Source organism: Aspergillus melleus, assembly GCF_016097325.1.
Source record: "Aspergillus melleus strain CBS 546.65 chromosome Unknown contig4, whole genome shotgun sequence".
NCBI classification, from domain to species: Eukaryota; Fungi; Ascomycota; class Eurotiomycetes; order Eurotiales; family Aspergillaceae; genus Aspergillus; species Aspergillus melleus.
The window spans coordinates 1,485,635-1,509,636 of NW_025763373.1; the positions used below are offsets into that span (position 1 = coordinate 1,485,635).

Sequence of the window (24,002 nt, forward strand, 5' to 3'; positions counted from 1 at the left end):
TTCACAAGGTGTATTAAATGACTTTTACCCACAGATAAGCTTTACCGAGCCCGGATACAACCTGAGAAAACAATCAAATATATATCATGGGCTTCCGCACTCTTAAAAACAAGTCGGTGTTGGTCCCGAGGAGTAGGATTGACCATAGAATAATCAGTAGACGCCCAAAAGACTGAAACATCATTGAATGATTTCTTTGATTTTTCTCTGTAGAAACGAAAGATGTTTTTCATGGCATTCCCTCTATAAAAGGGCCATGTAAAGGGTCGGCGGCGGCGAAAGGCTTGGCAGCTGGCACCTCAGACACCAAGAATGCCAACACCATCGACTGCTCCGTGAAATAGTAGATGATATATCAGGTGAGTATTGAGATCCTGCTGCACCCAAAGAAAAGCTAAACTCCGGAGAGCCTGGTGACCATCTCATTTAGCCGAGAACCCTTGAAATACCAGTTTTACCACCAATCGGCTTGTATAGCGTCATGCTTTTCTCCGACCCAACACGCTAACAATGTGCGGGGGTGAGTGTCCCTTGCGAATAACCTCCGTTGAAAAGGCGAAGAATCCAATGAGCGGCTAAAACGGTCCGGAAGCCGGTGTAATTGCATGATGTGAGTATTATGGCCTGTTTTTACGGACTTCATAAAGTGGCCAGGTCGCCCCAAATACATCACGCTTGAATGACATACTATTTCTCGTCATGAAAGACTTGCTACAACGGCTGACGGTGGCCGTGTATGCTACCACCGGTGCTGTCGCAGCGACTGCAAAGCATGCGTATCAATTCAATTCGGTGGCAATCACAGGAGGAGGATATATCACGGGTATCGTGGGACATCCCACGGAGAAGAACCTCCTCTATGCGCGGACAGATATCGGTAGCACTTATCGCTGGTCTCAAGAGGCGAACAAATGGATTCCGTTGACCGATTTTCTTGGTCCAGAGGACGAGAACCTCATGGGCACGGAGAGCGTTGCCATGGACCCCATGAATCCTGATCGCCTTTATCTGGCACAAGGCCGATATTTGAACTCCAACCAAACGGCGATTTTTGTGTCGGATGATCGGGGCGCGAGTTTTACACGGCATGAGGCGCCATTCGCAATGGGCGCGAACGAGCTGGGTCGGAATAACGGCGAGCGGTTGGCTGTGAATCCGTTCAAGACGAATGAGCTCTGGATGGGAACCCGCAATGCGGGATTGATGAAGAGTGTCGATCGAGCGAGGACATGGACAAATGTTACCAGTTTTCCGGACACGGCTACCAACGGCATTGGAGTTACTTTTGTGATATTTGATCCGGAAAACGAAGGGACTATTTACGCCGGGGCGTGTGTTCCCAGTGGGTTGTATGTCACCACGGACTCGGGAAAGACCTGGAACGCCTTGCCTGGACAGCCGAAAGCATGGGACAAGTCGCTACTCAATTATCCCAACGAGACACAGCCGCAGAGCACTGCACCGCAGCCGATGAAAGCAGTGCTCGCGTCGAACGGCGCCCTCTACGTGACTTATGCGGATGCTCCTGGTCCATGGGGAGTTGCATACGGAGCCGTGCACGTCTATAACACCACGTCCTCGAAATGGACTGACATCACCCCGTCCGCAAAGAATACTTCACCTGCGCCTTATACGCCCCAAGCCTTCCCTGCGGGTGGATATTGCGGCCTTAGCGTCGCTGTAGATGATCCCGACACCGTTGTCGTGGTCTCCCTTGATCGAGACCCCGGTCCGGCGCTTGATAGCATGTATCTCTCGCGTGACGGTGGTCGCACATGGAAGGACGTCTCCCAGCTGTCCACTCCATCCGGTAGCGGTGGGTATTGGGGACATCCGATTGAGGAGGCAGCTCTGGCAAACGGCACCACAGTCGAATGGCTGAGCTTCAACTGGGGCCCTCAATGGGGAGGTTACGGGGCTCCATCGCCTGTTAAAGGTCTGACCAAGTTCGGATGGTGGATGACGGCTGTGCTCATTGATCCCAGTGACTCGGGTCATGTCATGTACGCGACAGGCGCGACAATCTGGTCTACCGATAACATCTCACAGGCGGACAAAGACTCAGCGCCAGGATGGTACATTCAGGCACAAGGTATCGAAGAGACCGTGGCACTCGCTTTGATTAGTCCCCCGGCTGGCCCGGCAAATCTAATCAGTGGAGTGGGCGATATCAATGGATTTCGTCACGACAACCTCGACACTCCTCAGCCAATGATAGGACTGCCTGCCTTCTCAAACCTCAATACGCTCGACTGGGCTGGGAAGAAGCCCGAAATAATAGTTCGCGGTGGACCATCTGGTCACGAATATGAAGATGGCTGTGGACAAGCAGCATATTCCACAGATGGAGCTGACAGCTGGGTGAAGTTCGCAACTTGCATTCCGGGAGTGAACACCAGCAGCACAAACCCAGGTGTGATGGCCCTCGACGCTTCTGGAAAATTCGTGGTCTGGACCTCGGCCATGGCGGTTGTCTCCCCTACCCTGCAGAGTCCTAACGTCCCAGCCACCGACTCGGGGCCGTACTTGTCGCACGACTGGGGAAAAACCTGGAAATCGCCTCATGGACTATCAGTTCAGACGCCATACCTCAGCGCGGACCGTGTTAAGCCAAAGACCTTCTACGTGTTCACCGACAGTGTGTGGTATCTTAGTACTGACGGCGGGGTGTCATACAAGGCCTCGAAAGCGAAGGACGTTGGTCTCCCCAAACATGATGGCGCCGTTCCAGTGGTGAACCTGAACCGAGCCGGAGAGGTCTGGCTCGCTCTAGGAGACCAGGGAGTGTACCATACAAGCAACTTCGGACGTCGCTGGAAGCGCGTCACAGATCGAGGAACAGTGGCCGAGCTTATCACAGTTGGCGCGGGGGTGAAGAAGAACCAGCTTTCTTTGTTCATTCGCGGCCGTCCATCTCGCACTCCCAAGTCAGCGCACGGAATCTACCGCTCAGATGATGGAGGTGCGTCATGGGATCGCGTTGATGATGATACTCATCGGTATGGCGGGTTCAATCTCATCCAGGGCGACCCTAGAGTCTACGGACGGGTTTACTTGGGCACCGGTGGACGTGGTATTTTGTACGCGGATATTGCGCGTGGACGTTCTGACAAGGAAGGGAACGTGCCCGGAACAGGAGGAATCTAGAATATGAGTGCCATGATCCCTGGCCGGGCCTTGCTTGATTAAAGTTGAATTCTATCAACCATTGCCAAATGTACTGTTTGCATTTCATTTCCGTTTTCATAACTAGTGCAATGAGCTGGAAACTATTCAATGATGGCGTCATCGCCATATCGCTCTGCATACATCGATAGAGCCCGTATCGGGAAAGAATAGATGTAGTTGTGATACAGAAGCTCACTGCGATTCAGGTCAGTACTCTGCACACAAGCCGCGCATGGGAATAGCTGAACGAATAGGCGAACCTATACATACCATGTAACTATGCCGCTTCCTACTGCATTCTCCTGCTTCCACTCGCCATTTGCATTCTGGCGACTCATGATAAGCCGTATCCCTCTCCGGATAGGCTCTGGGTCTGGATAGCGAACATGCATTAGGGCCAGACAGATCCACGCAGTTTGTACAGTGTGCGACTGTGCTGCCTGCACGTAGGATTTGGTCATAATAGACTAGGTAGTCCAGCATTAGTCTTGCAGAATCGAATAGACAAGAGGTAGTATGGTCAAACTCACGTCGATCTTCTCCCCCCAGCCCCCGTCGGCCTGCTGCTTACCCAGTAGGAAGTTGCAACCTCGCTTGACGGAGTCATTATTTTCATACGTCAAACCAACGCAAGCTAGCGCTTCCATAGCAAAGAAAGCCCCGTATGTGTATGCAATACCCCAGGATGAAAGCCAGCTGCCGTCCAGACCCTGACGGCTTAGGATGTACCGAATCCCCTTGTTGATTGTGCGAGCAACATCCCGAGCGCGATAGGCAGGATTGTGAGCTCGGTATAATGCAAGTGCAGTGATACATGATGATGTGCACTCGACGTAGTCAAATTCAACCATGACATTTTGGAACAGCTCCGTGCCGTTCATGCACTCGAGAAGCTCGCTCCCGCGGATAGGCTCAAAGCTGCTGTACCCACCACTCGGGTTCTGGATCATGATCAGGTTGTCTACAGCAAGTTGCAGATTGCGCTCGTCTGTAAGTTTTGGGATATCCGTGTTCCTCTCAATCAGCAGGATCGCTTTGAGCGCTTCCCCAGTACAATCTGAGCACGAAAACCCATGGTATTGACTCGAGAATGGCCAGCCGCCCAGCCGGCTAAAGCAATCGCAAGACGAAGCCTCGTCCCAGTCGTCCAAATATTGCTGGTCCACCAGGAATTTATACGCTCGCTGGGCAGCTGGTCGGATGTCAGGAGTATTGGCAAGTCCTGACTCGGCGTAGGCCTGAAGTGCGAAACCTGTCTCCCATGTGTGCCCAGCGTGAATGCTCATCACTTGCATCCCGCTGGGGCCCATCCAGAGATATTCGAAACTGGCGTTCTGAGTTCTAGCCAGAGCCTTCGAGTCTGGCCCTTCTTTGCAATAGAATGCGATCATATTCAGGAATGCATCCACGCTTACGATCCCGACAGAGTTGTTGATCTGTTCTAGCTCCTCGATAATTCTCCATACCTTTTCCTCGCCCATCTCGGCCAAGCCGCGAGGACGAAACCATGGAATCCAAACGTTGTCGATAAACCAGTTCAGTGCGTTGAGTACCCAGCTCTTGCGCACCTCGCGAGAGCGTTGAAAGGTCACACCGCGGAACGCAACGAAGTCAATGGACTCATATGGTTGGACGAAGATCTCAGTCCGCAGTTGCTCCAGGAGAGGATTCGTCGGCATGGTGAACCGCTTCGCTGAGAGATAGCTCATAACCAGATACACATGTCGAGGAATAATGTACCATTTCCAGGGACTGATCGGTAGCCATTCCGGAAGAAGCCTGAAAATGTTAAACGTCAGAGATTATCATTGAACCAAAGGGTTTACTCACCACATTTCAACAGGATACGGGTCTGTGCCTTCCCATTTGTATAGGCCTAGGAGAGCAAGCCAAAACTTGGCCCAACCTGGCAGATAGACAGCACCGCCCATGTCTAACAGACATCTTCTCGCTTCGACTAGACGCTCATGATCTGCAGAAAGACCCATCAGGCGCAGCGCCACATATATTAGAACGGTCCCCATCAGTGTCGTGCCCTGGCCTCCATAGGTGGCCCATCCGCCGTCCGGGTTCTGGGCTCGAAGAATGAAGTTGACAAGCTCGATAGCATGTGCCTCATCGATCGTGACTTGTGTAATGTACCAGGAAATAATAAGCATCGGAGTTACAAAGAAAATGCAGCTCAAGTCAGCAGCCCAGCAGCCCAGGTCTTTCACCTGAAGTTGACTGTGGAACAACGCTCCATTCCTGGCTGCCTCCGATGGCTTCCAAGCGGGCTTGCGGTTGGAAGATTCGGTCTACTGATGTTAGTGGTCTGGTTTTAGAATAGAAGATATAGCACGGAAAGACATACAAAAGGGATGTCAAGGAAAAATTTCGACGTCTTATCTTGTGGTTGTGCTTCACGCTCTGCATCCGTTGTCAAGTATTTCCACTTCAATCGTCCGAGCCCGTCCTCCGCAGTCAGTCTCCATCCATCGAGGCTCGTGGCGCGTGAAGTGAAAGGGTACTCTGGATTGTTTTCGAACTTCAGCTGAGGCTGAGGATCTAATTCTTTCGTAGTTCTAAGGGCGTAGTCGCTGAACATTTTCTGCGATACGATGACGAGCACGGTTGGTGTCAAGGCTCTGAAAGAAGGGCAGCTGAGAGGTTAAGTATCCAGAGAGACATGAATTACCAATTCGGCCATGAGTCTGAGCCAATTACCCGGTGCACTTTCTTCTTTGAACGTGGAGGGGGGAAGGTGCGTAATCTATCACATTGCCACGGATTTTGTTTTTAAAACTGGGCCAAGGGTTCATGTAGTGGGAACCCAAATCTGGACTAAATAGCTAGTGGAGCTGAACCCCAAGGAATAGGATCAAATAAGTATCGTGCTACTCATATTTACATTGTACATATCACCCATGGCCCGACGATACATGTCAGGCATGAGCCTGGTTCTAGGGAGTAATGCGCCTGGCACTCTAGTTTCACAGATGACGTGTCGGATGAAACCTACCAATAAGCCCACTAAGACCTTGTTACGGAGTCCACAGTTTAGCAATGTAAAGCCTGTTCAATCAAGCCTCGATAGCCTATACGAGCAGTTAGGACCAATCATGGATTTTCCCCGGTACCGAAGACACGTCGATCACTCGGCCCTGCACGACTGATCATTCGATAGTCCGAGGAGATGCATGTTCAGCTAGGAATGAGGCGGCCTTGGCAGAGTTTCCCTTTTTTTTTTTTTTTTTTTTTTTTTTTTTTTTTTTTTTTCCCTCTTTCAATTGCTAAAAGTGAGCTACATAAGTAAGACAGGGTTTGATCGGACAGTATTTCACTACGATGTCGGGAAGACGATCATTACTGCTAGTGCTTGTTGGGCCGTGCAGCTTCAGTGAATCTAGCTCGAATGCCAATTCGCTAGTACTTGCTTGCGTGATGCGATAGCAGGCTGACGCAGATCATTGACGTGCCGCCGAGATTGACCGACCTTCGACTTGGAGCAGCATGACCCACTGTCACGGCCGGTTTCATGGTTAGAGAATACCCGATCATTGCTCTTGACTCGGTGCCTGAGACAGCACCCAATATTACCTTGAGCTGAAAACCACTGACCGCGATTCCATGCAAGCTCCCTGTCATAAAAATTCCATCTAGCAACACTGCATCGTAAGCTTGAGCGTGCGGAGCAAACTTCTCGAGGCTGATTGTTAGTTGAACTGGGATAAGGGTTGTTCGAGGTTTCTCGTATCCTTGCACAATTCCCAATATTCGCCCATTCTTGGTTACCTACCACACACTTCTCATTAAGAACAATTACAAGCTCGTGTCTTTTCAGCCGGCATCCACCGGGCAGTGGTGTTCGGTCTCCACAGCAAGACACCATCGGCCTAGGCCAGAGGATCTAATCTAAACACAGTAGCCGAGTGGGACGATCAGCGACACCATACGGAGTAGATCGATTGACATCGGTAAAACACTGAAATTCCCTGTCAACCAAATCTAGGATAAGAGGAGATTTCGCTATTTCTGCACGGGTCCATTGAGTCCCGCACCCCTCTGCACATCTGTCAGATCAGACAAGTGAACTTCCTCCCAATAGGGTGGTCGTCTTCTGCCTTAGCATGTCGACAGTTCAAGGTCTCATTCGGACAGTACAACTGCGTCTGGATGACGAGTTTACCATCCAGCTACGTTCCATCAGCGTGGTTCTCGCAGTTGTACTCTTTCTCTATTTCATTTTAAAAGAGGACACCGGCATCCCTTTGGTTCGTGACACGGGCAAAAAGCGGTTTTCACTATCGACATTCATCGCATATTTCTTCAACGCCAACGAGGTGTTGCGAGAGGCTTATGACACGGTTAGTCACCCTTACCAGTTTAATTCGAATATAACATTATAACTCCTGATGTGCTGCAGCACCTTAAACTTGGCCGAACATGCCGGATACCGGACAAGAGCTTCGGGACGATGGTCATTCTGCCGAACTGTTTTATGCGATGGATGCTATCCCAGCCGCAAAATGTCCTCGGCTCACGCGAGGCAATTGTAGAGACAGTTCAGGCTCGATGGACCGTCGGTCACTCCAGGTACTTTACCGAAGAGTGGCACCCGGCATTTCTTAAGCGGTCTATACGTGCCTTGATGGATACTGAGATCCCTCGGTTTCAGGAGGAACTTGAACGAAGCATGACCAGTATCTTTGGCCGTGATGACAAGAACTGGAAAGAGGTCAACCTTGCCACTTCGATCAAGCATATCCTCGTTCGGTCTACCTCCCGATATATTGTGGGATCTCCGCTCTGTACGCTTTGCATGTTGCTGTTGCTTGTGGAACATATCGCGCTAACGCGAGAATAGGCTCTGATCCAGGATTTGTCCGATGGACTCTGGTGTTTATGGAGGTTATTACTCCCATCAGCGAAGTCCTGCGACCCATCCCTCAGATCTTTCATCAAATCATCGGTCGGATCCTCTCAGTTCCGCGGGTTATTGTACTCCTAAAGCTGAAGAACCTACTGCGTCAGACGTACGAGGAGCGCCTTAAAGGGCTCCGAAATGGAGAAAGATCAGAAGAGGAACCCCAAGACTTTCTTCAGAAGATCATGCGACATCTGTACGAAAGCAACAGCCCCGATCTCAACCTTCATTTCGTCACGATCCACATCATGATCTTCATGCTGGCTGCCGCGGTACAGCCATATATGCTCACCCCGCACGTGGTTTTTGATATGCTGGACTCAGACGCGGAATTCGGAACGATATCCCAGATTCAGGAGGAACTGAACGACGTCTATGGCGATGCCAGCAAAGAAGAGCCTCGTTGGACAAGGAATGACGCATCCCGGCTGATCAAGCTAGACAGTGTCCTCCGAGAGTCACTGCGAATTAACACGCTAGTGAGCCACAGCATGCCACGAAAGGTGATGGTCGATGGGCTCAAAACGCCTGATGGCTACACCTTGCCTAAAGGCTCGACTGTGTCTCTCCTGGCCAGGACTGTCCAGACGGACCCCGATATCTACCCCGAGCCTGACAGGTTCGTGCCGTTCCGGTTTGCTGGGCCAGACGGGAAGAGGTTAGCAGTCACTTCGTCGGAGTTTCTGGCTTTCGGACACGCGAACTATGGATGTCCCGGTCGTTTTTTGGTAGCGGTGGAGCTGAAAATGCTAATTGCGTATCTCTTCAGACATTACGAGGTTGAGTTGCCGGTGGAATATGGCGGCAAGCGGCCGCCGGCTATATGGATCACTGATTTGAAAATTCCTCCTCAGAACGGGAGAATCCGACTCAAGAAGAAGGCGCTCTATTAATGGTATTGTTTTGTCCAACATCCAAGCAAGTGGTAGAGGGTATTGGCAGATGTTCTATAACATAATGGTTAAAGGTTTTACATACCTCATGAAGTTCAAAGTCAATCAATAACGTAACTCTGTTCCTCCTGGTGACTGCAACTTGCCCATATTCGAGAGGTTTTCAGGTTAAGAAAACTACTAGATAGGACTCTATTCTACACGCATGGTTCCGACAGAGGCAGAGTCAAAAGTCACTCCTAATAGCCCATGTTATGGGACTCAGATAGAAGCCTCTTACTGAAGGGGGTAACGCTGTCACTGGTAAACGCATTCAATGCATGCCCTAATAAAAGACCATTGCAGCTAATTCGAACCGCTGTAAACAATAACTTTTGCATACGTACAGATTCCTCAAATGGGAATCACCACTTCATTCTCAGCCCCGGTAACCACGTTTCTGCGGCACAGTGCTTCGGCCCGCCTTTGAGGGGTTCTTTTGGATCAAACTCAAAATAGATGGTGGGAGTTTCTTGGGAAACTTGAGGTTCTCGTGGTCGACAATAGAGTTGTAATTGTCACCCAAAATATTTTTCAGGGGTGTCTGCTGAGACAACCGGTCCAGTTGAGCTTGTCCAGCTTGTGCGCGCTTGATCCATCCGATGAAGTTGGAAACCTCTTTAGCTTTCGTCTTCTCCACTCGTAGTCTATGTGGCGAACCTGATTTGACAGTGCTCGTGAAAAAGTAGGACTTGTCGAGTTGTTGGTCCAGATGCTTTCTGCGTTTCTCTGCCATGGCGAAATCCTTGCTGGTGGCATTGACGTCATTGATGAACTGGCGCAGGGTACGACAGTCATCGCAGGAACAGTTAATAGAAGTGCGCTCCTTCCAGTCGGGTGGCGGAGGAGGCACAATTTTGATGTAATTAGTCACGTAAGCTTTGAGGAACTCTGTGAAGAAGGTCTGTTCACCGGGCGAAACGGCACGCTTTGTGGTAGCTATGTGTTCGGAAATTCCGCCGGCGATGGGTATAGGAAATCATGAAAGGCGCTTGTTATGTCACCCGGTTTGGCATTCGCCGCGTATTCGACAAGTGTATCCATTATTCCTGTGGTGTCAATATGCGTGGCATCCGCTAGCTTAACCAGCTTGACTACCCAGTCCGGGGAAACCCGGGAAGGCTTTGAACGGGATGGATAAGACCAACAGAGATACCTGTCTTGATAATCCAAAGGTAACGTGCTTTCCACTGTGAAATTCTTGATGGCCGTTGGGAACAGCCGATCTATCGCTTCACCCACCTCTCCCTTGTCTAGGTTTCCTGTTTCCGGGAAGTCATGAACCGAGACGATGAATGACAAGATCAACGGCTTCTGTGACATGTTTTTCTCCAGGAAGGTAACAGATCTATTGTGGTTAGCGTTCGATATAATTTGCCAGCGAGGGTAACATACTTTTGGAGAAATCCAGGTGCGGGGGATTCACTCAAAGATTCTGCCAGAAGGGGACCTTCTGATTCGAATCCCTTAAGTTTAGTGGAAAGAATTTTATCCAAAATGCTGTCGCACCGTTCTGTTACTTCCGCCGATGGCTTCCGGTCCTGTCTCTCACACAGCGATTGATATTCTGCGGCCAGTCGAGAGAGCGAGGTCAATTGTTCACTCAACAAAAGATTTTTATACTGAAATCCGGATTTTGCCGAGAAATAACTATCTAGTCTGGAAAGGGAGTTAGTGGATTCGAGAGGAGCACATTGTGTCAAACCATTGACTTACGCGGAGCGAATGACTTCCAGGCCATGCAGGAAAATGATGTTGGCAATCAGAGAGCTTTGAGGGGTCGAGAATCGAGTCCACAATTTGCCCATGCTCCGGCGAAAGAGTGGCAGGTCATCCAGTTCAAGGGCAATTTGCATAACTGAATCTGTCGCTAACTTTGACTCAAGCGCGACTCTGCAAACCCGCAATACTCTTTCTTTGGCCTTCGTATCATTGGGATATTCTTTCATGAGACGGTGGCTTTCCTCAAGGGCTCGTTCGACCCCATCATCACAACCCTTCAACTTTTGCAGCTGAAACAAGCAGTGAAATTCTTTTGGGAGTATCAAAACGCCCTAGTAATGTTAGTGGAAATCAGGGTTGTGTGCAGAGCAGTGAGATGGGAAAGGCTTGAGCTTCAGCATCGCAAAAACGTACAGTTTCTTTGTAAAAGTAGGTTGCCGTAGCACCCTCGTTGCCCGTGAACCCACTGAAGTCCTCATCATCTGGGTCGCGATTGAAAGCATCTGCTGAAACCAGCATGTTTTCAACAAAGGGCATATGTGTTCCAACTACTTGGCCGTCAGCGTTCACAACATGGCAAAGCTCAAGCTTGGATTCATCTATGTCTTGAAGGCTGTGAAACCCATCACTGTCGTAGCCTCCGCGGCCATAATAGCCACCGTAATCATCATCCATATCATCCCACACCTCACCAGTCTCGTTTTTCTCAATGTTAGCTAGAAAGATGAGAAAGTCTGCTTTTTGGCAAGCATTCTGCAGTTCTGCAAAGCGGGGTCGGTCAACTCCTTTGAGGCGGGTGAAACTAAGCTCTGCCTCAGTGTACTGATGCTCGAGAATATAGATTAGAGCTGGTGGACAGGCTTCACGGAAGTCAGACTCATCCCAGCCATCGAGGTATTGCCCGGGTCTTTTGGCGGCGAGAGCCCACGATTTAAGCAAATCGGTGAGATTTTCTGCTCTGTTGCTGCGGAACGGTAAGAGCGCAGCGGACGCACGATGGATCAAGTTGTAATTCAGAACAATCCTATATCCAGAGGTAACGGGCTTGACCTCATGTGAGACATCAGCATACCAAGCGGCCCATGTATACCCAAATTCCGAGTTTGGCGCCGTTGCAAATTCCAGCTTTTTGTCCCTGTGAGAAGCGATCACGTTCCCGCCCTCGTGCTTCGAGGGTAGAGATATGATAAGGGTGCCAAACATCCCATCTGCTTTTTCTGAATCCTGGTGCGGCAGGAAGAAAGCATCTTTCGCATATACAAGCAGTTTGTAAAATTCCGCCTTGACCTCCACAGATTTCGCCTCAAGACCGAGACCAGTGGCCGCCTTGTGAACGTAACGGTCGACCTGTGCGTTCCATTGTGGGTTCTAGAAAGAAATTTGATTTGCGTCAAGTTGCCAACTCTTTCGCACCGATTTGTTGACCAGGGTTTCAGTCCCCTTTCCGTAAGGGCTCAGTCGGCAGGACTTTATGATCGCTTTTGCTTCTTCGGCGAAAATGGGAAGCCGGATGCTGCCTACATTTGAAATGTGCAGACCAGGGTTGACAGCAGTTGCGTCGCTGCCATTTGTTATAAATGTTCCGGCCGCTTCAATGTCGTCAGGAGCGGCCTGTAGAGATTTTCTGATAGCAACTTGGTTGTTGGTCTCAAGATACTCTGCAAATGCCGAGTCGGTCAGATTTTGGCGCACTGTTTCTTGTCTGAAATCAGGACAATAATCGTTCCATTCCTTCACAATGTTCTCTAGGGAATTGGGGACCACTTGCGGGCCAAAATGTCGCTTCGCGTGAAAAGCACATTTCCTATCCCTGCCAGCGGTGCCATTACCCCCCATGAACCCGAAGAAACCCTCCAGAGTTTCCTTCCGCGCATTTATGCAGATCTCTCCCTTTGCTTCTTCTTCATAACCGTAGGGGTCATCTGGGGAGTCTTTGTTCACGCCACGCCATGTAAATGGCAAAAGCTGACCGTTGTCGGCGCAGTCTATTGGTTTCAGACCTGGATCAATCAAGAACAGTCCTCTACTACACCCGAAATCAAACATCCCCCAGATCCTATCATAGTCCCAGATTAGACGGATCCTGAGTTTGTATCCGACCTCCGGAAGGCTACCTAGCTGAACGACGTAGGTATTCTGAACTCTGCGCATAGCTTCCATTTCGCGCTCCGGAATGTGGAGACCATTGAGCCAAGCATTCTCATGTAGGCTTTTCATCGCCTGGTCGGCCAATTTCCTGAAATTATCGTCCATTGGGTTACTGTTGGAGTCAGTCTATCGTCTTTCGTTTCCCTTTTCGGAGACTTTGGTTTTCTGCGGACCTCATAGTTTTGATCCAAGCAACAACCTGGAGACTTCTTGATGATTTTTACGTTTTTGTCTGTAGATCCCGTTCGTTGCAGTTGTTTGAAGTGGCACTGACGAGCTGGACGTCGAGGCTCCAATTTATCATCGAAACCCGCGGAGGACTGTGTGATCAAGATGTGATACATCCACTGCGGCCAGAAAGACCAGTTTCGCCTCCTGCTCAGTGGGAAGGTCTCAGATGAAAATGATGAGAATTTGGGTGGTTGATCATTGAGAGAACCAAAGCAGGGGTAGTCAGGAACAAACATTGAAGGTCTCTAGGTATGCCCTGAAAAAGAACCACATCGCAAGGCGGTCTACTCGGTGAGTCGATCTGCCCCATCCCGTCATTCTCACCGCCTTCCGTCAAGGTTTATCTTATCTTTTTGGTGACGCGACGCGACGCAACGCAATCACGACAACAGACCAGAGGAACCTGAGCAATTCTTCCAGGAAAATGATGCTATGCAACTCGTTTGGTTTTCTTCCAGAAATATCTTCGGTCTGTTTCACACTGCATCTCGTAAGACCATATTACCCTGCAGTAGCGATATGCTTGGCATCCTTCTCCCAAACCTTATGTTTTCGATGCCTAGCAGCCTCAGGCAGCATATAGGCGCTCATAAGAAACACCCAGTAGTACTACACGCACTACAATCTTAAGCCTGCTGGCCCTTTGTTTAATGCTCATCGCGAAGTTCCAACTAAATTAAATTATTTCATATCCATGAGGGTACATTGCGATCAGCAAGCCTTTGGCCAACATTGGATGCACTTTGCGCGTAGAAATATATTATTCACCGAGTAACAACCAACGCCCGGCATAGAACATCAAAAGCCAGAACAAACAAAGTCGAATCCATGCTCATTCATCCCGAGCAAATAATGCCAAAATCTCATCCCGTTCCCAAGCATCAGCTACATCCAACGGCGTAGCTCCATCCTTATTCTCCGCCCCCGGATCCAACCCTAAATCTACCAGCAATTTGAAAATCATGACATCGTGGTCTTGAAGATCTTCCCAATCCTCCTCTCGACTCGCAACCGCATGAAGCAAGGTATCTCCAGCATTGTTTACAGCATGAATATCATGCGCTGTAAACATATCCCACATGTCATCAAGATCAGGCGCAATGCGACTCTCTATGTCGCTGTGATAGCATCGTATTCTCCGGACATACGCGAATATAGGAGTGTTGCCTTCGTTGTCGCGAGCTTCGCGGCTGCATCCTGCGTCGACGAAGGTCTGGTAGAGCGCTTTGTAATCGAGGAAAGAGACATCAGTCTCATTCTGCTTGCCGAGTGCCTTCCTTGCCGGCCGTTCTTCCTCGCTGTTTTGCATCAGTCCTGGGATTATGCAATGTAACGCTGTTCTGCCGTCCGGAAGGGGTTCAAGTGGATCCGCGCCCTTGGCAAGCAGCTGTCGAACCATCTGAGTAGAGGGTATGTGGTAGTCCTCCTCCGGAGGCTCCGACAGATTGGTTAGACCAGTCAGGGCAGAATGGAGAGGCGTCAGGTCATGGTTATTGCGTGCTGTTGAGGAAGCGCCGTGATTGAGAAGCTCACTGACAATTTTATCCAAACCGGAGCAGATAGCATAGTGAAGAGCTGTTGATCCTGAATCGTCGACGGCGTTGACGTTAGCACCAGCACGAATTAGCTCTATCGCAGAAGACTCTTCATTTCGCGGACTTCTGGCGAGACGGAAGTGGTATTCGCCAAAGATACAGGCTCGTAAAAGAGGTGTTCGGCCATTGTTGTCTCTAGTTTCAATATCATAGCCCGCTCTGGCAATGGGGGTTACCCGTGCATTCAAAGCGCAGATCTCATGCAAGACTGACGATGTCCCGTCGTAGAGTGGGTGATGCGGGTCTGCGCCGTTCGCAAGCAGAATCTCCATGAGTGCCTCATTCTTCCCAGCGGCGTGCTTGAGTGGGGTCTCGGGCTTGTTAGCTTGATAGAACTCTGTGGTTGTGTACATAACGTTAGGATCGGCGCCAGCTTTGAGCAGTACCTCTAACGCAGCAGTGTTCTGGCCGGTTATTGCGGATGCTACCACGGGCTTGCCCTTCACTGACGCACCGTGATCTAGAAGGCTTTTAACAATTGAGACGTCTCGTTTGCTCTCTAATGCGTCCTGAAGTGGTGACGATTCGCCCTGGGCTGAAGAAGCATTGACGTCTGCCCCAGAACCGAGTAAAATATCGAAAGCCTCATCACACCAGAGACAGATCTCATACGCATCTGGTCTTCCCGCTTGCAATGCAGTCTGTAGCGGGGTTTTTCCCTTATTTAGGAGCTCGGTGCTTGCTCCAGCCTCCAGTAATATGGCAAGCGCTCGAGGGTACCACCAATATTTACCTGTGGCGAGTCTATGCAGGGCACTGGAGCAGTAAAGCTTCTTGCAGCCCTCTTTAGAGTTGATACACGTTTCTCCACAGGGGATGCGCACAGCACTTTGTATCAGCAGCTTCACCATTTCAAGGTTGCACAGATGTCGCTGAGTAGCAGTCTCAAGGAGTAACGGCAGGATGCAGTGCAAATTCAAAATGTATGGCAACAAACATCTTGTCACTGATAAGAGACCCCATTGGACAGAAAAATGAAGAGCTGATGCTCTGTCGTCTTTAGTAAAGTTAATATCGGGTGAGCACAGTAACTCTTCTGTTAGCCTCAGATTTCCGGTGGAAATCACGCGCTTCAGGACAGCCTGTTCATCCGATGATTTTAGCATTGTGCCGAGAATCATAGACAAGCTTTCACGAGAAGAGGTGAATAAAGCTTCTCCTACGGGGTCTGAATCGATCAGTCCTGGATTATCATCAGTCAAAAGGATTGTCCGGGCCATTAATCCTGCTAACTCATCCACAACATCAAATGACCCGAGAAGTAATGCAGTCTCCGAAGCTGTGCGTTTATCGTTGTCTCGCTGGGCCGGGTCGGCTCCAGCTGCGAGGAGAACCTGTACAACCTCTCGAGCAGATGGAGAATCTTCTTCGCTGCTTATTGCAAGTCCGACACTTTCGAGCTTCTCGATCTTGTCGTCTGGGCGCTTTCCAGCATGCGTTTCCGTGGACTCATAGATCTTTCTCCTTTTGCGCGGAATTGAGAGTTGATCAAACTCAGCAGCAGCATGCAAAGGTGTTCTTCCATGTCTATCACGGATATTGACTCGCGAGCCCGCATCAAGTAGAAGTTTAACGGATTCATATCTCCCAGATTTGGCAGCTTCATGCAGCGCTGTTCGACCCTCCACGCTTATATCATCCACCGTTAAGGACTGGGCCACGTAAGCCTCGAGCAAGAGGCCTACAGAATTTGGATGCCCTGCTGCCGCGGCGTAGTGAAGAGCTGTTCGTCCCAGGATGGTCTTTGCTTGGATATCTGCGCCGTGGTCCATTAATTGCCGGGTATTGAAGTCGGATGTGGCAGCTGCAAGATGCAGAGGAGTAACACCTTGATGATCTCGCGCATTGACATCGAAAGCCAGCTCGGGATGCAGCAAAAACTCGAGCCATGTTACCGTCCCTCGTTTAGTGGTTTCCCTCTTTCCTGTGTCAGGATTCGCAGCAGCAAGATGTAGGGCAGTTCTCCCCTGATGATTGCGCAGATTGAGAGGTACATTTCTATCAATAAGAGCCTCTGTGTTATACCTTGCCCCCCGCCATGAACCGTATATGCTATCGTGGAAGACAGAATTACCGTCATGGTCAAGACTGTTGATGTCGGCTCCCGCATCGATAAGCATCTTCAGAATCGAAACTTGTTCGACGCTTCTTGCTGCGTAATGTAATGCTAGATTTGTCAGCTTTTAGCGCCAGCAGGAAAGTCGATACAGCATACCTGATTTTCCTTGAAAGTCTCTCGCCTTTACATCCGCGCCGAGCCGCAAGAGGTCGGGTATGTATTCTGCTTGACGCCTAGATAGGCTAGAGCTGGAGAGCAATGTGAGCAACACAGTGCGTCCACAATGATCCCTAGACTCTAAGTCTGCTCCATGCTTTAGGAAAAGGCTCAGGTCTTCATGATGACCTTGTGAGGAAATATGCGTCAGAAACTCGGAAAGCGCTGCGCGTCCGGCATGATTCTGGATGCTCAAGTCACTCAAAGAGACCCAAGCCTCCTCGGCTTTGTGTTTCCATAATCTGCACCAATTCTGACAGATATAGTGCAGAGGAGTGTTCCCTCGCAGGTCCTGCTTGTTGAAGTCGGCTTTGAGTCGGGAAAAGATCATCGAATCCACCACAGATCGCTCCTGGGCGGCTATATGAACCGGTGTCATCCCATCTGTCTTCCTTGTGACATTAATATCAGCTCCGGCCTGCACAAACAGCTTTAAGCATTCCTCCAGCTGGCGATTCCTTTCAATCTCATGAAGTGGGGTTCCTCCATCCAGATTCTCTAGGGAAGGGTCGGCGCCGTTTTCAAGAAGTGAAGAAATAAACGCAGCGGTCTTTTGGTTGATGTTGTCATTGTGGAAGTCTGCCCACGCAAAGATTGCCGACCGCCCTTTGTAGTCAGTAGCATTGACATCACAGCCTGCCTTGATAAGCAGTTCCAGCACCTCACGATTTCTTTCCCTACATTGAGTCCCTCTGACGTGATCGAGCCCCGAAAGTTGAGCCCAACCATGGACGGGTGTGAAACCCATTTTTTGTATGTTGATTTGCTGTGACACATCGGATCCATCGGTTTTTGTTGGCTTGTCTAGCGATCGGATGTTGAAGTCTGCGCCATTCTCCAAGAGCGTTTGAACTATTGCGGTACATTGATATTTAGCCGCAAGATATAAGGCTGTTTGTCCTGTGTCATTATAGTCATCAATGCCGCGGTGCACTTCTTCGTGCTCCAAAAGAAGGTCAACTATTTGGGCTTGGTTGTGTCGAGTTGCAAGATGAAGAAAGCCTTGGCGCAATGTTGATGGATCAATGTAGGGCTGCAGTTCCACAAAGGTCTGAACATGACCCAACCGGCATGCGTATGAGAGAGGTGTTTCTCCTTTGTCAAAGTTGCCATATCTTCCCCTGTAACCTCCTGGTTCCGTTGGTGTCTTGGCTTGTACAGCCACAGAAGGACTCGCCCCCACGGCCAATAAAACACGTACGACCTCTGCGTGGTTCAGCTTTGCCGCGTAATGGATGGGAGTCATCATATCATCGTCAACCAAGTCATAGCGAGCACTGTAGTTGAGGAGTGTCTGCGCAACTTCACTATATCCCTCCATAGCAGCATGGGTAAGAGGCGTTCGATTATAATCATCAAGAGCTTCCGTATCTGCACCGTTCGCAAGTAAATGCTCGACATAATCTTGCAGACCACTGTGTGCCGCAACATGCAAAGGAGTCGAGTCCGTAAGGTCAGGTAGTCGCACATAAAGGCACAGCCTTTTCCACGATGCGAAAGTGGCAGGTTCATTGAAGAATGCATCAAGAAAAGATAGAAAGTCTTCTGTTGCACTGAACATGGCAGTATGGTACAGCCAATTCTTTGCCGCATATTGAAGAAAAGGGTATCGCTGCCACAAGGCTCTGCTGTCAGGAAATGTTTTCGTGGTGAATTGATTCAATTCTCTGAGGCAGCAAAGAGTGACATATTTCACACAACCGCGCGCAATATTCTCATGGGCAATCTCCGGATCAAGGACAGCAAATTCTCTATCGATTGCTGCTTGCTGAATGTGGCTCACGTCGCGGTTGAGTAAAAACTCGGTCAGCGAGTGATGGATGATCTGGATTACTCCATCCTCACAGACTTCCAACAAGGGCCCACATGTGCTACGAATGGCAATTTTCGCAGGTTGGTCCGCGGAAAGGCCACCGCGATCGGGCAATGAGTCAATCATTGTTGAGAGTTCAAGCAGACGCAGCGGTCGCGCTGAGTATACAATGTATTCCAAAACCAATCGCTGGAATTCCGCTGTCGTTTGGGATCGAGCAGCATGATCACGCAGGATGTTTGTGTACATGCTTCCTAAGCCATCTGGTAGGTGGTTCAATTGAGAGATAATGGTCGTCGGGTGGAGAAGCAGCTGATCAGTGACAAGGCGCGCATACAGAAAAAGCCCCTTTCCTCGGTCGCATATTACCTTTTTGATTTCCCCTGCTTCCTCGTCAGTCAGGGTGACCTCGGATTCCAGCCTCTGAGTAATGTACATGGCAATATCTCTGTCCACATTCCGGCGATCCAGCCGGAGATCAAGAAGACAGGAGCCCCCAAGATGTTTTTCCAAATGTGGCAACTGACGGCTAGTCAGGATCAATTTGATTGATTTCGGTGATTCCCTCCCAAAATTGAGAAGATCCTGCAAAAATTGATCGTGGCCCGACTCCATTTCATCCAGTGCGTCCACGACGCAGTAGACTTTGGGCATTGCCACCAGAGCCGAGGAAAGGCATTTCCAGATCTCACTGAATGGAACCGCTTCTACGTCCCGATTTTTGCTTTTCAAGTTCTCTAACATCGATTGAAGAATGGGAGATTGATCCAACAGCCCGTGACAGAAATCCCGTGCCAGTGACTGTGGAGTTCGATTCGCCTCGATGATCTCTCGGAAGAAGAAGAACAAAACCGGCGCGTCTCCTCGTCGCTGCAGCCTTCTGACCATACTGGCCGCAACTACTGACTTGCCACTTCCTGGAATGCCCCTGATCCAGAGGTCGCCGATTTCGTCGGTCTCGCTCCACCGACGATATTGGTCGGTCTCCAGGATCCATTCTCCCGTGCCGGTCGCATGAGAGTTGAGATGCTTCCGATACTCGCTCGCTGGCGAAGTCGTATCGGTCGGAGATAGCCATGTTTTGATCTCCTGGACAACATGTGGCGGTTCGCCGTGGTTCTTGCCAGGGGCGCCTGTGGGCCTCCCTTTAGTAACGACGCCGAACGGGAATGTTGGGGAGATTGTTAAATGTCAACACAACTTACCAGGACGAGGTATCACGACATAATCATTCGCGTCATCGCTAGACCCATCGGACATGGTGAACGGTAACGAGGAAGTAGTTGATGAGGTAAAGGTGGCGGAAAGACCGTCATTATCAAAGAACATCTCTTGCATTAGTTAACTAGCATGGTCATCTGACTCATGCCAACACTATGCGTATTCTAGGTATGTGATTGGCCCAATCCGGCAGACTTCTAAGACATCCTAAAAAAATCGATCTCTCCACTATTCGCACGCACCGGATCCTTGTGTTTCTCCTATCTTCTTCTCTTTTTCATATTGATGTGATGGGAAAACAACGAAAGAAATTCGGTATGAATCATGACCACCGCACAGCCATGAATGTGTAGTATCTAAGTAAGAAGATGGCCGTCTGTAAACCCCTTAAAGGTGATATTAATACATCAACAAACTAAATTCGAGATAATTAACCGATCCGCAGTAGAATGCCAAGATGCTGGGCATGTGTTTTCTGTTTTTCTTCTTCCACCTTTTACTACTGTTATTTGCTGGCCAACCAAAACAGAGAATACAGACCTAGACAAACTCCGCCTCGAATGGGTTATTGGGAAACACCTTAATTTCTATGGAGCAATGAACGCAGAGAATTACAAATTTTTTATATCGAGAGGTTTAGGTAATCTAAACTCAGAGCATATGTAGAGAAACCACCTGAATACATTCAACGCTCATTAGGGAGGTCAAGAAAGAAAAGATTGCCGAATTTCAGAATCAACAAGGTGTTTCTATGAAACCTCTATAACACCAATCTTGTAAAATAAAGAACGCGACCAGATAATGCAGCCAACTATTGACAGTCCTTCATTGCATCTCCGTCCCTCCATGAGACACCAAATCCAGGTCGGACCGATCAAGCCTGGCGCTTCTCCTTACCGCACTTCTTCAAGCACTGCTCAACCTTGAGCGCCATATCAGTAGGAATGGCATCCCGAACCTTCTCGATATCCTCACCAGCAATACTCTGACCAAAGGTACGGGCAATAGCATCATTGCTGAAAAGGAACGTTTGCTTGGCCACCAGCCCCACGGCAAATTCTTCCGAGTTGAAGACAGCCGTGAAGTTGGCGGGCTCACAGTTGGGATTGATCTGCGTGTGAAATGAGCCGGCCGGGTAGACGGTTACCGTTCCTGGTTCAAGCTCCACGCGAATAGTTCGCTGTTTGCCTTCGGAGTCAACGGCGGCCACCTCGGGTACCATTTCCGACATGATGTGTCCCGAGGAGAGAGAGAAAACCTCAGTAGCCCTAGGGTGGAGGTGGACGAAGCTCATGCTGCATCCTGTTGAAATGGGTTAGTAGGGCGGACAAACTAGGGGATGAATGTCAACGTACCTGGCAAATCACCGATACTCAAAGAGACACCAGTGCCAGTCAAGACTGGGAAGTTCTCGTTGGTGGCAATCGGCAGCTCGTCGGAGCCGAACTTGAACAGAAAGTCCTCATTCTTTAGGAGCTTGTAACGCTCAGCGGAACTAGACAGTTTAATTAGAACGTTGTTTATTTTCTTGGGATTCGGTTAAGAAACTTACTTGTCCGCGAGTTTCAGTTGAGCGGTCTTGCTGAGCTCGACGGTTGAGCGCTTGGTGATTTGCTGAGGTGCTGCATTCGCAGGAAGGGCAAGGGCGGACATCAGCGCGATGACGGAGCACACAATGGTCTGGGAAAGCATGATGGCTGGATTTGTGAAGTGTTGATTTGGCTTTAGAAGTGGAGACTGGGATTCAATGTATTTCTGAGCTGGTGTCCTTGAGAAATGAAGGACCAAAAGACCAGCTCCTTGAGGCCCTTATATACCCATGAATCTGCTCGTTTCTGCACATCATTGTTGAAGTCATTGCGGCGCTGTATTCAAATTATTGCGATGCTTCAGCCTTGCTCCTAAGCTAACCAAGTATTTGGCATACGCACCGCTCAGCCTCAGCCTTGGCCTCGACTGGGCCCATCTTACACGACGGCCACGGCGGCCACGTTGAATGACTAGAGCCTCAACCCGCGGGGAGAGTAAACACAGTAAACAGCAAGGGGATGGAGATCGATGGAACTGCCTCGTATTGGGTGCCGAATTGCTGGGCGCTGCCGATTGAGCGTATTAGTCATACGACGCGGCAGTGGGACGAGACCCACTTTCGGCAGCGTATCTCCACAGTGGATCTCTGCGGCATCGCTTTGGAGGCTCACGCCGGCAGCCCAATTTCTTCTAGAGACCATGCGTATCGACAACCTGGTCATTCCTACCTCCAATCATGGCGGAATATGACGTGAGATACTTTATTCTCTCCGTATGCATCAAGCTATTTGTGACAGGCTCGAGTATAAAGCTATCAGCAATGATGGATGGATTCCGCTGTTTAATATCATTAAACATTTCTCAAGATCATCATCAAATTATTCAAACCAATTGACAGCAATCACCAATTTAAGAAATGGTGAGATACCTGCAGTACTTTATTTCACTGGTAGTTGTGATTAAGCTAGCCACGGGCCAGCTTATATCAGCTGCAGCAACACAATCGACTGGATGGAACTCTACATTCGAGCTCAGCCCCGAACAGACCAAACTAGCTAACCTTACCGGCGACATGGAAATTATCATCAATACCATCGTCCAGTTTGACCGGTCTCAGCTCGCAAACGGTGGTGCGCACGAGGATGACTTTTACAATATCCAGAACCTCCCCAAAGACGAATGGCCCACAGAGCCTGGGGAAGCAATCAAGGTTCAAAAGTTTACCGACCCGTCGCCATTCTCCATTCCCGCAAAAACAGCTATGTCACGCATTATCTACAGCACGACCGACATAAACGGTACTCTGGTTCCTGCTTCCGCCTACATCCTGTGGCCTTACCACGCTAGGGCCATTCGAGGGAGAAACAAAGCCTCTGGGTCATCTGCTCCTGTTGTCCTATGGACGCATGGTACCTCCGGCTGGTACGCCAATGGAGCTCCCTCCACGCATCGTGGACTGTTCTACGCAGAGATCGTGCCATTCGCGCTAGCCGAGGCCGGATATACGGTCATTGCTCCTGACTATGCCGGTCTTGGCGTGGACTCGTCTTGGGACGGAACTCACGTCCCACACCAGTATTTTGTTCGCGAGGCTGGTGCTCACGACGCATTGAACGCTTTGAGAGCAGCCCGCACGTCCTTTTCGAAGCGTCTCTCCACCGACTATGTCGTCATGGGCCACAGCCAGGGTGGCGCAGTTGCTTGGGGTCTTGCTGAAATTCTTGCTCGGAATGATACCAAGTTCGAGGACGTTGCGAAGGGCTACCTCGGTTCTGTGTTTGCTGCGCCACCGGCGGACGCATTGGGATCCGCGTTTTCGGGCTTCCTCGCCTGGATCGCCAAAGATCTGGACCAGATCTATCCCTCTTTCAACCTCAGCGACTGGTTCACTCCGTTGGGCATCAACAGGATCAAGCTCCTGAACCAGGTCGAAGGATCCCAGATGGTCACATTTGCCATGTTTGGCCCTGACGAGCTGCTCCTAAAGCCTGATTGGCATGAAACATCATATGCGAAAGACTTCGAAAAGCTAGCCAACCCTGGACACATGCCTTTTAAGGGTCCGGTTCTCCTGGTTCACGGAACAGGTGACACGACGGTGCCGTTCAATACGACCACGACTATCGCGAAACAGACTTGCAAGGAGTATCCAGGTGATCTAGAGATTTTGGTTGTCCCGGAAGGAAGTCATTTCTCTGCCATGAGCGCGGCGCAGCAAACCTGGTTGCGGTGGATCGAAGATCGATTTGAGCACCGGCCTGTGGCAAAGCATGGCTGTGTTTGAGTCTAAACTGAAGAGTCTCTTGCCGCTGGAGCATTACCAAGGACTTGGAAAATCATTCTTGCAGTGGGCTGGTGAGCCAAAGTGGTCTTATGAGCTGCCGACGGCCTTGTAATCTCGAATAGTAGCAGGAGAGTATGGAAGGAGGGAGGTGACTGGTTGTGGTGCGAGACCACTTCG

General features: G+C 49.9%; 7 protein-coding genes across 7 annotated transcripts; 3 read left to right on the plus strand and 4 right to left on the minus strand.

Annotated features, from left to right (window-relative positions):
- Positions 1-699: 699 nt before the first annotated feature.
- Positions 700-3,147, plus strand: LDX57_007448 (WD40/YVTN/BNR-like repeat-containing protein; the record flags this gene model as incomplete). Its single annotated transcript, XM_046089164.1, has 1 exon — positions 700-3,147. One exon carries the CDS (start codon positions 700-702, stop codon positions 3,145-3,147), a length of 2,448 nt encoding a protein of 815 aa, XP_045945134.1.
- Positions 3,148-3,269: 122 nt separating this feature from the next.
- LDX57_007449 (uncharacterized protein) lies at positions 3,270-5,755 on the minus strand (the record flags this gene model as incomplete). Its single annotated transcript, XM_046089165.1, has 5 exons — positions 3,270-3,363; positions 3,439-3,635; positions 3,699-4,947; positions 4,999-5,465; positions 5,522-5,755. The coding sequence occupies 5 exons, from the start codon at positions 5,753-5,755 to the stop codon at positions 3,270-3,272; spliced, it is 2,241 nt and encodes a 746-aa protein (XP_045945135.1).
- Positions 5,756-7,277: 1,522 nt separating this feature from the next.
- Positions 7,278-8,967, plus strand: LDX57_007450 (cytochrome P450; the record flags this gene model as incomplete). The annotated part of the gene is made up of 3 exons (XM_046089166.1): positions 7,278-7,514; positions 7,574-7,958; positions 8,015-8,967. 3 exons carry the CDS (start codon positions 7,278-7,280, stop codon positions 8,965-8,967), a joined length of 1,575 nt encoding a protein of 524 aa, XP_045945136.1.
- A 322-nt stretch (positions 8,968-9,289) lies between these two features.
- Positions 9,290-12,981, minus strand: LDX57_007451 (uncharacterized protein; the record flags this gene model as incomplete). The annotated part of the gene is made up of 6 exons (XM_046089167.1): positions 9,290-9,945; positions 10,011-10,354; positions 10,402-10,665; positions 10,723-11,060; positions 11,143-12,096; positions 12,154-12,981. The coding sequence occupies 6 exons, from the start codon at positions 12,979-12,981 to the stop codon at positions 9,386-9,388; spliced, it is 3,288 nt and encodes a 1,095-aa protein (XP_045945137.1). The 3' UTR covers positions 9,290-9,385.
- An 818-nt stretch (positions 12,982-13,799) lies between these two features.
- Positions 13,800-20,050, minus strand: LDX57_007452 (uncharacterized protein; the record flags this gene model as incomplete). Its single annotated transcript, XM_046089168.1, has 3 exons — positions 13,800-16,869; positions 16,918-19,923; positions 19,996-20,050. The coding sequence occupies 3 exons, from the start codon at positions 20,048-20,050 to the stop codon at positions 13,940-13,942; spliced, it is 5,991 nt and encodes a 1,996-aa protein (XP_045945138.1). The 3' UTR covers positions 13,800-13,939.
- Positions 20,051-20,604: 554 nt separating this feature from the next.
- On the minus strand, positions 20,605-22,317 carry LDX57_007453 (germin family protein). The gene is made up of 3 exons (XM_046089169.1): positions 21,564-22,317; positions 21,367-21,506; positions 20,605-21,313 (listed from the first exon to the last, which is right to left on the minus strand). Exons 1-3 carry the CDS (start codon positions 21,701-21,703, stop codon positions 20,886-20,888), a joined length of 708 nt encoding a protein of 235 aa, XP_045945139.1. The 5' UTR covers positions 21,704-22,317; the 3' UTR covers positions 20,605-20,885.
- A 2-nt stretch (positions 22,318-22,319) lies between these two features.
- LDX57_007454 (putative secretory lipase) lies at positions 22,320-23,825 on the plus strand (the record flags this gene model as incomplete). Its single annotated transcript, XM_046089170.1, has 1 exon — positions 22,320-23,825. Exon 1 carries the CDS (start codon positions 22,458-22,460, stop codon positions 23,823-23,825), a length of 1,368 nt encoding a protein of 455 aa, XP_045945140.1. The 5' UTR covers positions 22,320-22,457.
- Between the last annotated feature and the right edge of the window lie 177 nt (positions 23,826-24,002).